This window comes from Erpetoichthys calabaricus, chromosome 5, assembly GCF_900747795.2.
Source record: "Erpetoichthys calabaricus chromosome 5, fErpCal1.3, whole genome shotgun sequence".
Lineage (NCBI taxonomy): Eukaryota > Metazoa > Chordata > Cladistia > Polypteriformes > Polypteridae > Erpetoichthys > Erpetoichthys calabaricus.
The window spans coordinates 168,112,553-168,128,294 of record NC_041398.2 but is presented as its reverse complement, the minus strand read 5'-3'; the positions used below and the strand labels follow the sequence as shown (position 1 = coordinate 168,128,294).

The 15,742-nt window shown below is 41.3% G+C and overlaps 1 protein-coding gene across 7 annotated transcripts in view; it reads left to right on the top strand.

Annotated features, from left to right (window-relative positions):
- Positions 1-14,684, top strand: part of fryl (furry homolog, like) — a 621,684-nt gene extending 607,000 nt beyond the window's left edge. For 5 of the 7 annotated variants that reach the window (XM_051927632.1, XM_051927631.1, XM_051927630.1 and 2 more), the window contains 6 exons: positions 3,868-3,966; positions 8,482-8,550; positions 9,142-9,159; positions 9,855-9,965; positions 13,008-13,204; positions 13,505-14,684. In XM_051927632.1, coding sequence (XP_051783592.1) covers positions 3,868-3,966; positions 8,482-8,550; positions 9,142-9,159; positions 9,855-9,965; positions 13,008-13,204; positions 13,505-13,766 — 756 coding nt within the window. In that variant the 3' untranslated portion in view covers positions 13,767-14,684. The remainder of the gene's footprint in view (positions 1-3,867; positions 3,967-8,481; positions 8,551-9,141; positions 9,160-9,854; positions 9,966-13,007; positions 13,205-13,504) is intronic. The other 2 variants (XM_051927629.1, XM_051927633.1) reach the window with 1 other exon arrangement.
- Positions 14,685-15,742: the final 1,058 nt, after the last annotated feature.

The window sequence follows — 15,742 nt, the reverse complement described above, 5'->3', positions numbered from 1 at the left end:
AGCCAAAAATACCAGCATTTACTAATCAAATAAAGCACACAGGGGACAAACTACAAGTTGAACAGAAGAAAAACAATATCCCTTGGTTTATTCTTCCAGTGTTCTCAAACAGTGCCTGTTAATATGGCCTCTCGTCCTTCCGACATTTGTTCTTTCTCAACTCCTAATTTCACATTTGTCTATCTTCATCAGAGAAATAGCTGTGAGGCCCCTTGAGAATACACCTGCTCTACCATAGAGACATGTCTGAGGTTAGCTAGTTCTCGTGGTCCCAGGTGTCCTTGTAGCCCACCTCTGTCCGAGACTTTTAAAAGACCAGATATTACAAGGGGAAAAGCACAGCCCTGCAATACTGCAGTCCTTAACTTTGTATCTGCCAACAGTCAGGTGGTGGCATTGTCCCTTCTAGGCCAAAACTTAATAAAGACTGAGGATCTGGCACTGTTTTGCATGTCTCCCGGTATCAAGATGAAGCACTAACTGCACGTGTCTTGTCCCCTAATATTCTTCCTCACTGTAGGGGTCTCTTCCTAACATTAATGTGGGCTACTTATTGAATCTGTGGAAGTGTCAATCTGAGTTGCTCCCGTTTACTTCCACTTTTGCTCTATTCATCTGCGCCCATATATAGTATATGATATGCATTAGTGTTCAGAAGTTTGGAATCACCCAGAAATTAGACATTCATAGTTTATCAGGGTACCATTTAAATTGGTTTATAAACACAGAAAAGATTTTACTTATGCTGCAGATGGCTATTACTACATCTGGGTCTCTGTTCTGATTAGGTGCAGTCTGCCCTCTTCTCTCTAAACAGTAACAGACACCTTTATATGAAAAGTGCAGTTTCTTGACAATCTGTTGTATGAAATAACCAACATTCTACAAAAAAAAAAAAAAAATCCTCTTGAGAAATCTGTTTCATTTTGTCCATGTTTTGTACCCAGAACTGAACTTTAGGAATGCCAGTACCCTGTAACACAAGTGAACAGAATACAGGTTTCAGTGGTGCTAATACAGTTAGAAAGGTTTCTCCTACAACCATCAATAACAGATGACTAAGAATAAGTTAAGGGAGTTTACCTTTAGGACACTGAAATTGCTGCTGAAAGTGGGGCTTTGCAGCCATATGTGAATAATAAATTAAAAGAACAAAATCTGTCATTAGTAAAGTCATGGCTATAATTTAAATCAATTATATATATTTATTTAATATATATATATATAAAATGTATGTATATAGTAACCACAAGGGACGCACACTTCCTATTCAAATAAAGGGTTTTATTGAGCCCCAACACCTTCTTCACAAGAATAATGACAAAATAAAACACCAAGCACAATTCTCTTTCTTCCTACTGTGACTCAGTCTAAATGAGGCAGTGGGCTTTCTTTTAAGTCTGTCATGGGAATTGCTTCTGGTCTCTTGTACCAGTCATCCGAAGCACTTCCGGGTTGTGTGGAAACCAGGGCAGACTTCCCCTGACAATGCCCTCTCGCACACTGCATAGGAGCCAACAGGGTTGCGTTTCCAGACTCCGTTTCCCGTGAAACCCTGTGGGCGTCCTAAGTGGGTTTATCCCTGAGGAACAGTGGCACCTGCCGTGGCCAGGATGCCTGTGCTTCCTCCTGGGCACCCACTAATATATATACACACCCACACACAAGGGGCGTTCAGTTCTAAACAGGAGTTTTCATGCTCTGTTCTGTAAAGAGTGCAAGATAGACATGACTCATTGGATGTTTGAACTTGTCGTTAGTAATGCTAGCTGTTCTTTCCTTCCTTCCCATCAGTTGTAATCGACATGTTGGAGCAGGAGGTACACACTAGTGTTGTGCAGCAAATTACTATGAAATTTTTGACAAATGAAGGAGTCATTCCGTCTCAGATTTATTCGAGACTTAAAAATCAGTTTGGGATTGAGTCTCTCTCTCTGTCTAGAGTTTATGATTGGTGCAAGTCATGCTATTACCTCTTCGGTCCACTTAAGGAATTTTTAGGAGGGAAGAAATTCAAGTCAATTGAGGAGGTTATTGACGCTGTGCAAGAATGGGTCAACATGCAAGAGACTACATAGAAACATAGTGCGTAAATCGTTTCATTGTGTAGCTCGTAAATTCCCGTTTATATTTGAATGCCCCTCGTATATAAATATGTATGCGTGTGTGTAAATACATTTTAATTTAGATGCCCCTGTTTTGGTCTTTTGCCAATAGAATATTTAAGCAGTGTGACCAGGATTAGAATTGTTAAAGGAAGTTCTCTGTTTTTCAAGTTGAAGTTATTTCTTCACAAACATGCTATATATGCATTTGCCACTCAAAATTGTGTTGTAAAGTTCATCATTTTCCATAGTTTAAGAAAACTATGTTGTTTCATCCTGGTACTTTGCACTGGAGGCTATAGTGCATGGAGGAAAAGTTCAAAAACTTGCCATATACTGTACATTTATTTTTCAAGCCAAGACAGTTGGCAAGCATTGATCCGCATCTTGCAGTTTCACACTTTGTAAAATAGTTTATTCAGGTCATTTTTGAACAAAGAAACATCAATAATATGAGATTCAGCCATTTTAAAAGAAGACCAGCTGTGTGTGGTAGCTCAGCATTTAGTCTTCCTCCACAACAACCTTACACGCCCCAGGGGGCAGTTTACACTCAGAAGACCAAATCACAGTAAAGGTTTCATACCACATAGTTGGTTTTCTTTTGATTTAATTCTGTGTTTACATGAGAATTCGCACAAGCTAATAGAAGATGTATCCTTACCACAAATAAAATAGCACCCCAAATGTGCGATAAAAAAATTATTTCGGGGTTCCTTGAAAACATGGAAGATGCAAATTCAATACTCGACCACTGTCTTAGCTTGAAAAATTGATATACTGTGTACGTTTAAGCTTTTCCTCTATGCCTCATAACCTCCAGTGTAAAATGCCAGAGCAGACAAGATGTTTTTCAATTTATAGAAATGCTTAAGTTTAGAAAACAATTTATTGTGGCAAATGCACATATACCATGTTTGGGAAGAAATAATATCAACTTGAAAAATGCCAAACTTATCCTTTAACTCAAAATATAATTTAGACAAACATGAAAGTGTTGCAGCCACAAGATGAAGTAAATAAAGAACAGGACATGACGTGTAAAAGTGCACATATCGTCACTACAGGCATGCAACCAAAAAGATGTCAGGTGAAGCCAATCGGCCATTGGATTGCATTTGAATTCATTCCTTTAAACTCTTCCCGTCCCTCAGGGAAACACCACAATCTTGCCTGACATGAACTTTTTAGGTGTAGTCCTGCTGCAAAATATGTATTGCTGTTTAGGCCTGTGATCAGCAGGCAGAGTTCACCTTCTAGATACGCCCAGCTTCGAGGGACTCTGATTTAATGTTAAGCAGATGAGGAGGATTGAAACTCCAGTTAGTGGTTCGACAGTGCGCCCTTGTATTGGCCATTTTCACAAATGCCTTCTTCCATTGTACTGTTGTGCCAGATACTCTGCTCCACATGTCACACACGTCCTCATGTTACACGAGGCCCTGTGTATCAGAAAGACAGCTCTGGGCAGAACAATTGTTTAGGCTACTTGCTGGATGCAGCCAACGATCAGCGTCCACAAGGCTTAAGTGACAAGGAAAGTAAATGGAGCATTTCTTTGATCTATTTTCTATTTTTGTGTGATTACAGTGGAGGTTGTGTATATACTGTATACAGTATACATTTTTTTCATGAACGATAACTTGGTGCATTTATTTTAGAATTATGGAACTGTATACATATATGCAGGTTATGAATGTTGTCTGTTATCTAAAAAGTGTTTTTAGGGGCTGCTGAATGTTCTTTCCTCTTTCATTTGTAGCTTCTGTCTTGTGGGTTACTTGAAACGTTAAAATTCAGTGTTTTAGAACTTCAAGAGCACCTTGATACTTACAATGCCAAACGAGAAGCGGCCGAACAGGTAAGATGGGATTTTCTTACCTCCACGAGTTAAATGTTCATTATTTTAAAATGTAACGGTGCCTAGGAGTGACCAAAGAGCAGCAGATCCTTTTTGTCTGGTCATGGCCCAGTTTGCAGTGTGGCCTTTTCTGTAATGAGAGATGAATCAAACTGTTTCATACAAAAAGAAGTGAACACACACACACACACACACACACCAGGACCTGTAAAGGTCAACATTCCCCTTACCAGTGTGTCTGTGCACCTTGTTTGACCCAATGTGTTTAGTTTCAATTTAAATATTATTGGAGCCATTCACTTCATTCATTTTCCTGTTCACCTTAAATGTAGTTGTGTACATAATAAATACATGATACAAGTTAATGTACATGGCTGTATATTATTGTAAAACCTTCCATCAAGTGATGTCTTGCGGTATCACTGAAGTGTAATTTCCATGGATGTACTGCATGGACCACTCAATTTGTGTTTTTTTAATCCTACTGTTGTATGGCAGACCTAACCCCCCCCACCCCCACCCCCACCCCAAGGGGCTGAAACTATTTGATTTCTGTTAGATTTTGTTGTCATTTCTTTCTGGGTTCATCTGGGGCTAAGAGGCTCAGTCAGTTGTATTTTACAAATCGCTGCCTCCATAAACTTCAAATTCAGCTACCACCTATCTGTGTAATTGTGAATCGGGTCAGAATTCCTGGAAAAGATAGAAAAAAAATCCTTAATTTCATAAGGCATTTAAACACATGGGTTCAGCTTCCATTAACATTACATGTACTTTGTCAAAACAAATGAGTAGTGGCAAAAATGACTGATGTCAGAGAGCGTGGGGGTTAAATTGGACTTTGGGATTTATGCAGCTAATTGAATAAGACACGACTATCTCAGAGGAATTGAACTCCTTCCCATGTGCGCAGACAAGCCTCTTTAATTCACTAAGTACATTGCTTTTATTAAATTGACTGCAGAGGAAATTGCATTCCACTCCACTTTTTTCTACCTCTACAAGAAGTAAAGGTCGATGAGAGGCCAGAAACAAGGACGGAGCATTTAGCTGAGCACCACTGCAGGAGCTAGTGCTCCGAGGAAGTGGCGGGGTGGGGGCTTTAACAGCATTGCACCGTGTGCTGCATCTGAAACATTAGGAGGAGGAGTGAAGTTTAAAAAAAAAAAAGTATTACAGCATAGGAGAGAACAAACTAAAAATGCCCTGTTGATAATAATTTGGTACGTAAGAGGCAAAAAGTGGACAATATGGGGAACAGACAAAAACTCTACAGCAGGGTTGGTCTGGTGGAAAAGGAGAGGCCATCAGTAACTGGCTCATTTCTGTGACCACACAGGAAGCCCAATACGGGGGTCATTTTGGAATGAAGGAAGATAGATAGATACTTTATTAATCCCAAGGGGAAATTCACATACTCCAGCAGCGATGTTCAGTTGTGCCTTCCTTAATTCTGGTACAGAACAAAAAAATGCCCAAGTAAACCAGAACAGAAGGTGGTCTACTGCAGCGAAAATCATTGGACCGTCAGCTGAATGGCATTTCCTGTATGAGGGACCATCCTGGCCACATGTTCATTGGAATGTCACGTGTCATTATAAACCGTGAATCTTTACTTTCAGACTGCTGGTCCTAAAACTTTGTTGTCTGTGGTGTTTATATTTTGGCTCTTTTTATGGCCGTACTAGCCAAAGTAACCTGATATTGTCTGGGTAAAAAATAAACAAACCACGATGAGACAAAAGGACACACCCACTCTCTTAGACCACTGGTTTTCAATCACAGTCCCGGAGGGCTGCAGTGGCTACAGGTTTTCGCTTCACTCAGTTTCTTAATTAGAACCCTTTTATTTACTACTAAAGCAATACGTTTTCTGGGCTTAATTTTCGTTATCTTCCCTGCTATAATTCATCACCCTTAATTGCCTTTTTTAGTTTTTAGCATATAAGTTTAAGTTGTTGCCTGTTTTCCTATCCAGACATTAGTTAATAATGAAATGCAGATAACCAATAAACCTGCAGTTCTCTAACTTGCTTCCTTTTAATACTAGAATCCCTGAAGCCTACGAAAAAACTTGAAATTCCGGGCCACCTTCAATTCCTTCACACCTCTTCGTCTGCATTTTTTGTTTTGCAAATGTGTCGATCAGCACAAGCAGCCTGCTATCTCATCTCCCCCCATTTGACAGAGCCGAGTCCGTTACAGAATTCTCTGAGCTCAAGTATGTTTATCGTGGTGTGAGGTGCCTGGAGTTGTACTGGGTAAGTATTGTTATTTGGAATACATACATTTCATGTGTGTTCCGTGTCTACAACGATCTGTGTAAGTGTAGGATGACAGGAAATGCAAGAAATGTTGAATGCCTAACCAAAACAAACTTTTTTCATCTGTGAAGAAAAAATATCAAATAAACAAGTGCACTTTTTTATTCAAGAATATAACCAAAGAAAAAAAATTATTCAATTTCAATCTCCATTCTTTCCATAAGAGCAGCGCTATGGCTGATGGCTGCTCAGAACTGTTTGTTGTACTGGCAATCAAAGATAAAATGTCCCGTGACCACTGCTGTTGTGAAAAGAATGGAGATAAACGCCATCAACTCAAAGATGAAGAGGCAAGTTCGTTGTACCACGTGAAAGTCACTGAGAGAATAAAACTGAATAATAAAAAAAAGTGCTTACTTTTACAAGTAGCCAAAATTTACACCGGGTGTTAGACTCAAATCAAATGTGTGTTTTTATTATATTGTAGTAATAATAATAATAGCAGCTCACTACTCAAAATGTGGAGCGGCCGGTCTTGAACCGGCAACCTTTTGGTTATAAGGCAGCAATTCTTACTTCTGTACCATCCAGGAATACATTTCAAATTTCTGTCGATTGAGCTTGGGCTTTTAACTCATTGACAGCAACATTATTAGTATAACATGGAAAAGGTTTCTGTTTTAGGTGTGTATTCAGCAATTCTTGCCTAACATTTCTTGTCAACCAAGATTTATATAGATCGTTGTAGACACGGAACACACATGAAATGCATGTGTTCCAAATAATGTATTATTTACCCTGTACAACTCCAGGCACTTCACACCACAATAAACACGCTTGAGCTCTGAGAATTTTGCGACAGACTTAGCTCTGTTTTGGGGGTTGTTTTGATTGGATAGTAGGCTGCTTGCTGCTTGTGCTGATCGGCACATTTGCAAAACAAAAGATGCTGATGAGGAGGTACGAAGGAATTAAAGGTGGCCCGGAATCTCAAGCTTTTTCGTAGGCTTCAGGGATTCTAGTGTTAAACCTTAAGTGTTAAAAATGTTTAGGAATAAATAAGAGGGGAATTGGAAGGAGATTTAAGTTTAAAGTTGTTCTGGTCCACAAACACGGATAATGTTCTCACAGAAGGAAACTGTACAGTGCAACTAAAATATCTCTTGGATGTAGGAAAGCACTAATGAGCCAAATAGTTAAATTCAAAATTTCATTATCGGCAAGGACTGTCTTCTAATTAGGAAACTAGTGGGAAGGAAAATCTGCAGTCACTGCAGCCCTCCAGGAACGTGATTGAGGACCCCTGGCTTACACAAAAGTTGTAAACCTGTGAGACTTAGAAATTGTTATCCAAATTATTTGAGAGGAAAACGCTGGACATACCTGCAGTCTTCAATGAGATTCTGCTTTGGCCGCTACAAAAATTTTTTTGGGTGCTGATGACGATATCCTCACCCCAGTATAGTCATGCTGCCTGATGGGAATTGTAGTCCATTTGTCAGCTGTGTTTTCTGAGTTGCCCTCCCATTATATCCCCTCTTCCAGATATGACACACAGCCAAGATTTTAAGCTGGACCAACAGCAATGCATATGCAAATTTTGACAAAAATCAGTTCAGCCACTTCTGCGTGATTAGCTAACAAACATCCAAATGACCTATGATTTTATTTCTGTAGATAATGTGAGTAGCACTCGAGTTCCTCTCGACGTCTTGTGGTGCATGGATGTTGTTTTATTATTATCATTCCAAATAATTTATTATGACAGTTGCAATAGTTTTCAGGAATTCTTTAGTATTTTAGCTTACATATTACTTCATTCGTATTTGTATAATAGCACTTTCAAAACTTCTTAATCTAAATCAGGGTCATGGGGTGCCAGTCCACCCTGCCACCCACATATACCCACAATTCACATTCACACAGGCGCAGTCTCTAATCGACAGGTAACCTGCACAGCACTTCTCTGATGGTGAATGCATGCAGAGCCCAGAAGGCCAGCCCTAGCCCCCGCCACACCGTTGAGATCATAATAATACACGGTACATTGGTTTCAGTGCCCATCTGCCTAGTTCATTATATGTGTTACCATTGCTGCTTCATGTCCTCTCCAGTTGCTCGCCGTAGTTGCCAGTCTTAATACCAGTTGCACTCTTTCATTATCCTGACTGCTGACCTTTGAAATGGACATATCAATTGACTTCAAAGTATCACTGATGATGTGCTGAGCTGCTTCTTTTTGTTTCGGCAGTGGTTAGACAACTGTAAGAAAACGTTTGGAGAAAAAGATTGTGCCTACAGATCTAACACAGAAACCCAGGTAAGAGTCCACACTCACTCTCTTGTTGGATCCATTGGGAATTCTTGTTTGAAACTCTTCATCATGTTGTCACTCTGATGCTCAGACACTATTTGTAACATAGAAAATGAAAACCTCTTCTTCACAAAAATGATAGGATTTCCATTTCAAGCCTACAAATTGTTTGTGAAGTTCTTTCTGAGCATTCTTAAAAAGTGCTATGAGAAGTCACGTTACCTGCTACTGTGGTCCGGGTGTCTGCTTTTGAGGACCTGCTCCTTCATGGAAGTCATCACTTCGTACTGTATTAGCAGTGCACTTGACTTTGTTAGATTAGAAGAGTGTTGGTTTAGAGGGGCCCTGCATATCTTTAAAATGTACCCCCCCCCCCCCCCCCCCCCCCCCCTAACCTCCATTATTAAGGTCCCCTGCATGTGAACTGCATGTCACTTTAATTAGTTCCACACTTTGAAATATGCAAATTCAACTTTGTTCTTTCTTTCGCTTAACTTTTATCTGGAACATCTATGACGTGGTGAAAATGTATTGAGCTCACTAATTCTCAATCTTCTTTCTTTGTGTTTTTTGTGACCTTCTCGTCCTCTTGCTTAGCAAATGGAAGTTCTAGCAGTAAGTGGTTCTTGAATTTTAGACTGTCTGATCATACAAGGCTGCAGTTTTGATCTCCATCCATGTTGCGTCCATTTCTGTGATGCAGTCCAGCCCGCCAGGCAGTTGTCCGGCTAATCTCTGTATGTTCTAATCCAGTAGCTCTGCCTGAACATTAGTGTCATCCGTGTCCTGCTCCTAACATCACCTCTGCTTCCAAACTTGCTGCACTCAATTTCATTTGGAAACTTGGGAGATTACATTTTTTTTTTTTTTTTTTTTTTTTTAATTTAAGGCATAACATTTACAGATTTGTTACTGCTGCATGAGATGATTGCCTCATGCAAGACCTTGTCTTCCATTTTTGTATCAGAAACCCAGCGATAAGAACTGGGCAAAGTGGGGACATTCATTGCTGCTTGTTGTTCATGAAGCTGCATGTTTTTGTCTTGCTTTCATTCCATTGCCATTTATTTTTTGATTGGAGGGGCCACTTTGTACAATCGTCAACACAACGGGCTCTCTCGTGTCTAATGCTGATTAACCTTGTCGAGGCCTTTTTTGTCTTTCCCTTTCATTCGTCAGCTTCAGTGTCTAGTGATGATTTGCTGTACATCTCGTAGCAATTAACACAAATGTCTGTCTGTTTATTCTCCTTTTCAATGCACTAATTCAGCCTTTGAAGGATTTGACCGTGTCTTTTGTTTCATGTCTAGGAGCTCGAGTTGTGTCGGAGGCTCTACAAACTGCATTTCCAGCTGCTGCTACTTTTCCAGTCGTACTGTAAATTAATCAGTTGTGTCGACAGCATTAAGAGGGAGTCCGAGGTAAGAAAAGTTCACTTTGCAGACATCCAAAGTAACGGCGTTTGTTTGTTGGTTTAAGTATCTGTGAAGTTTTATTTTTCAAGACAAAAGAAAATAATGGAAATGAGAAAAGCATTTACATCAAGTAAAAGCGCTCCCGGAGTTTCTATCAGATTAAGGTGTAACGTAGGAGCAATGAAGGATATGTTTGTTATTCTAACAAGCCACCAGGTAGGAGCAGCAGGGCTCATGCCATCTACTGCCTCCTACCTTGGCCGCCCCAGAACACCCCTGCAAGCCAACCTTTGCTCAGCTCCTTCCATGCAGCTCCACACACTCTCATCTGCCTTATGCCCTGACTGCACATTCAAGTCACTAGCGCCATCTCACTTCTCACTGGGGTTGAGAAGCCACACCATCTGCCTCACTGGAGGAGAATCATCTCCACTGCACCCTCATCTTCCTTCCGTGACCGTCTGCTTGCCCCGGTGCTTCTGCTGTTTGACATTTCTTTCCTCCAGCTTCTACCCTCATTATAATCTGCGTTTGAGCTCCTAAAGATGTTTCTTTTATGTTTTCTTGGCATACGGGGCAAATTAAAATGTATTGCTATGAAAACTCAGTAATTACAAGTATTCACGTATATCTTTACGTTCTACCACAATGTACAGTACAATATGGACAACAGATGACTATTCTGCGTGAGGAGGTTGCACTGTGACAGCAGCACTCTGGAGGAGTGGGACGTGAATTAGCGCATGCCCCACTGTGTATTTTATGCCGACTCAGAGTTCACTACACGAGGTGTCCATTTATTTATATATATATATAGCATACTTTATGTGGACATTAAAAAATGTACAGGTAAATTTCCATAAAAATTAAAACATTAATCTCTTAGACTAAAATGTTTGTGTTGCTATTAAATTATATTTAGCTGACAGGAAAGCAAAACCCCAGTCTACCAGACTATGAAAAAAAATTGAATCTCTGGGGACCCCACAGTCCACAGGAAGAGATGAATCCACCTCGACCTCTGCCAGTCCATGTCAGGGGACTGCAGTCCACAGCCCTGGTCCAGTGAGACAAAGCTCTGCCACTAGGCCTGATGCTGGTGATGCAAAATGCTCACAGCAGCACCCTGAGAAGAACAAAAGGATGGTAACGTCTTAGTAACGTCAAAACAAATATTGCCAGTTTTTTTATTTTATTTAAATCAATATAAAGAATGACGCCAGACGCTGCAAGAGGAGTGCATTACTCCATGCCAACTAATGAAGCTTCAGTTTTGACATAGGCCATCTCTTGTCTTGTTTGGTTCTTTTTATCTTCTATCTTTCTGCTAATCGTCATCCACAGGGAGCCACAACTTGCAGCCTAATTGTAGAATTGAGACATTTTCCTCCAGAGGACAGTTAACTTTAATTGTTCATCACAGCATGGCAAGAAAGCGTACAGTAATGACAGGCATGCTACATTACTCACATTTGCACAGTACAGAGAAATCAGCAGTGACAACGCACTCGAGTACTGCTGGTATTCTCCCATTAAAACAATCAGGCCCACTTGATCCGTTATGTCACAGACCACCAAGCAGCCCCAGCCTGCTGTTATTTGTATCCATATCCTCTCACTGGGCAGGATGTGTTGCTCCTTTCTGGCAAAGTTCTTCCAGTTGTATCTGTCATCATTTCCCCATTGCTAGTTTGATCATAGACAGATGCTGACATACTGCCTTGGCCTTGATGAAGATGTTCTTGTTGCAACTTCTCGTAAACGAGAACACTGTGAATTGCATCCTGGCTTATACAGTAAATACTAACCCCCATATTCTGTTGACTGTTGGACCATTCCGACCCTAGTATTCCTTCTAGTGTTACTTGTCACATGTCCAAATAGCAATAAAGTCATTTGTCAGGGTTGGGCTGGAGTTCCCTTGTCTACAAAGTGGACAGTTACACACAGTGAAATATCACACGTCCTTCCTGTGCCATGGTCACCCGCTGACCTTCTTGAAGAAGATGACTTTTGCCTCACTTAGTGTACTCTTTGCTCATTTAGACATTTTAGCTTTTTGTCTAAAGAAAATCAAGTCAGATTAGGTGGAGTTAATTATTAAGCCTGTGACACACGAGTTCTAGTCAGAGCAGTTGGTGTCAAAATTGAACTTAAGTTGACAGACGTGTTGCCAGATTACACAATGGTGTGACAATTCTTCTGCACAGTTGCACAATTTCAAAGTGATACCAACTCACCCCTTTCTGTGACAGCCAACAGCGTGCTAGACATCAGACAGATGGTAGCGATGTTGGTCATCGGCTCTTACATGCACAGTGCCCACCCCTACTGCTGGATTTCTTCAGGGAGAGTTGCATGTAAAAGAAAATACGACAGCAGATTCAACAAGAGACAAAGTCTTTGTCTTGATAGGTTTGTCTTTCCTTCTGTGCCTACTTCCACATTTGCTCAGTAAGTGAGAGCAAAGGTCAGCCATCAGCTATTGTCCCCACATATTTGTAGCACTTGACCAGCTTGTCTGCCCTTTGGTTGTTTAAAAGAAAGTTCAGACCACTGAACAAACTGATCAACAGAAAGCTGTCAAAATGACCAAATCGGCACATTTCCAGTCTGCCCATCCTGTGAAATCCTGCAGTCCTTTTTATACAGTAATCTAAATAATGGAAGAAAATGAGTCACAAGTCTTATTTGACCTTCTTCCCCAGTGAACATTTAGGCTAAACATACACATTTTAACCACTTCAGTAAAAACTGCAGCCTCTCAAGGATTATTAATGGCAGCTTGTGTCCGTGCAGAGGTGGTGTTGAGCAGTGTGGCCACATCCGAGCAGCATTAGAATGATACAAGGGTGACAAGTAAATGCCTCAACGGCAGCTCCAGCATTAACTTCGCGTCTCTAGTCCTCATCGTCCTTTCCTGTGCAGGTCGGACTAGCAAACAGTCACAGTCAGTCTGAATGATTTCAGAAAAGTGGATTTCCCCATTCTGGTGAGGTTTCCATCATGGCTTATGTAAAGGTCACATTTCATTTCCTGTTTCTTTAGGTCATTAACATGTCAGAGGAGCTGGCCCATCTTGAAGCCTGCCTGAAAGAGGCCGAAGCCACGGCAGAGAATGAGGATGAGGAGCTGGCAGTTCCAGAGGCCGCCCAGACCAACATCGAGACGGCCATTCATTGTGTCATTGAGGCTCTGAGAAACAAGGAGTTTGCAGCTGCGCTGGCACAAGTCAAGGCATTCAGGTGATTGGCGGGTCACCTGTGGTCCGAACATTAAATTCAGGGGCAGTTTATTGACCTGTCAGATCAGATTTATCATGGAGTGGCCACCTATAATGGATGGCTCAGTCAGAGGCACAGTGGTCAAGATTAAAGATATAAGGGTGGTGGCTAGTGGGCACCAGACCACAGTACGAGGTTATCACTTTGGAAAAGTACAAGTGCACAGCTGTAGTTTATTTAGTTCAGTATACACCCAAGTGTGAGGAAAATATTTCAAGAGTAAAATGGTTTTTTTTTTTTTTTTTCTGTTCTCCATTTCAGATCCATATGGCCAAATGACATCTTTGGCAATGCCAGCGACAATGCAGTTCAGACACTTTTGAACAATTACTTTCGCCATCAAACACTGGGTCACACTGGCATTTTTGCTATAGTGGGTTGTAACAGAGACCTCTCAGAGGCCAGCGCCAAGCTTATGGAGCTCAACCTGGAGATCCGCGAGTCACTCCGCACAGTGCAGTCCTGCCAGCTCTTCACGCAGGCCAAGCACTCGGGGTCACCTGTCATCAGCACTGGATTGTAAGGAGGAGGACATAAAGGACGACAAACGAGGAGCTGGGTGCCTGATGACCCGACACCAACTTCTCACTGCATACCCTTGTACTCCCCAGATTCTGCTGAGGAGGTGAAACCCGAAACCTTCTGCAGTATAAAGTATGCAACCGTTTAATCCTGCTAAACGCACCGCAGACATTCTGGAAGTGACATACATGCAAACACAACTGCAATAATATCACAAAGCAACCCTTCTAGATGATCAGCAGGGCTTCCAAGCTTTGCCTGCTCTCGCACTGTCCATATAGCATGAAGTCCTGGGGGCCTGCCTGCCTGCCAACCCCCCCCAATGGACGGATAAACAGCCAGGATTGACGATTTCGAACACCTCATGGCGCAGGCTTTCAGAATGGTGCAAGTAGAAGATGTGGAAGATGCGACTGTCATGATGTCTTCATTTATTATAAGGCCTCAAAGCATGCTTCAAAACAGCACTGCAAGAATTTTTTTTGGGGGGGGGGGGGGGGGGGGGACAAACCTATTTTTATTAGAGCTAACATCCTTAAACTCTGTAAATGTTAGAATATTTAACATAAAATTTTACTGGGCTTTCCCAGGGATGTAAAGAAAATAATATATCTCTAACTTTATTGGGCTACTGCCCAGTGGCCTCGGCCATCTTGGGCCAACCTCTGTGATGAACACCAATCCTAACTAACCAAAAACGTAGGCGCCTGTAGAAACTGTACATCAGCAATTTTCAGTATGACAAGGCAGTAACTTATTTTATTCTGTAAATATTTTAGAAATGTATAGTGTAAAACCAGTATTTTTCTTGTATATTTGTTCAATGCACTGTTAATGCATAATATGTTTGTAAAGTTAAAGCAAAAAAAAAAAAAAAAACACCCCGGAGTGAGTTCATAAACTACCATATTGCTCATTAGGCCGAGTCGTGAAGGTTCTATTCTTCAAGGAACAAATGTTCTTGTGCTCACCCATGGGTTGTGGTGGTGGTCTTTAACCCAGTGTTATTTCTGTTGGGGTCGGACGTGAAGACAATTCAATCACTTCAGGTTTTTTTTTTTTTTTTTTTTTTTAAGTTTGAATTTAGTGTCCACACAGCCAAACTCCAGCAGGCTCCATCTTGGTCTGGCACATTCTCTCATGTGTTATGGTCCAGGGTTACATCCATATGACAGGCCTGCCTTAAACCAGGGCAGAGATGGTGTGGTGCCCATAAAGAGTAATGATGGCAGCACAAAGCATGCCGCCCCCCCCCCCTTTAACAGACTGCACTGGCACAGGGAAACTGAGGTATTGGCACCCTTGGCAAAGAATCGGGGGCATTAAAGAATGGGCCAGTTTAAGAAAAGTATTTAATGCACCGGCCCCTCACACTCGCACGAAGTCTGGATTCAGAAGAAAGACGTAGAAAGTACATGGCCACATTTCCAAGCTTGTGTCGTTAATGGTGTTGGAATTCCTTGGACCAGGAGCTGCATACATGGATGACAACCACAGCATATAGCTGAGCAGAGCTTAAAAGGATGACTTAAGTGACTCAACGACTATGCCAGAAGACCCCTGGCTGGTATGGTCCAAATGCATTCGCTTTGTCTCAAGTTAAATACTGTCAGCTGGTACAGTTGGAGAACTTCATCTTCATTTGTGTGTTTGTTAGTGTCATCTGGGGCTCAACAAATTTACCACAATGATCAGAGACCTCTGCCAGAGGACATGGTCAGCTCATCCATTTTTAATATCCTTTGAAAACAACCATTTAAAGACCCTAGCAAGTAAGGATAACCCAGCTGTGCCATCAGCTGAAGTGCAGCAGCATAGAGAACTGAAACGCACAAAGGTGGTTTGTCAGCCCACCCAGTGCTGCTGCCCACCGTAGAGTTCACTCTACAGTAATGTATAAAACTCACCCATTTAACTTGAACATTGTCAGAAAATGTGTTTAAGACATAGTCTTTTTTTTAATCCTTCATTTTCCCT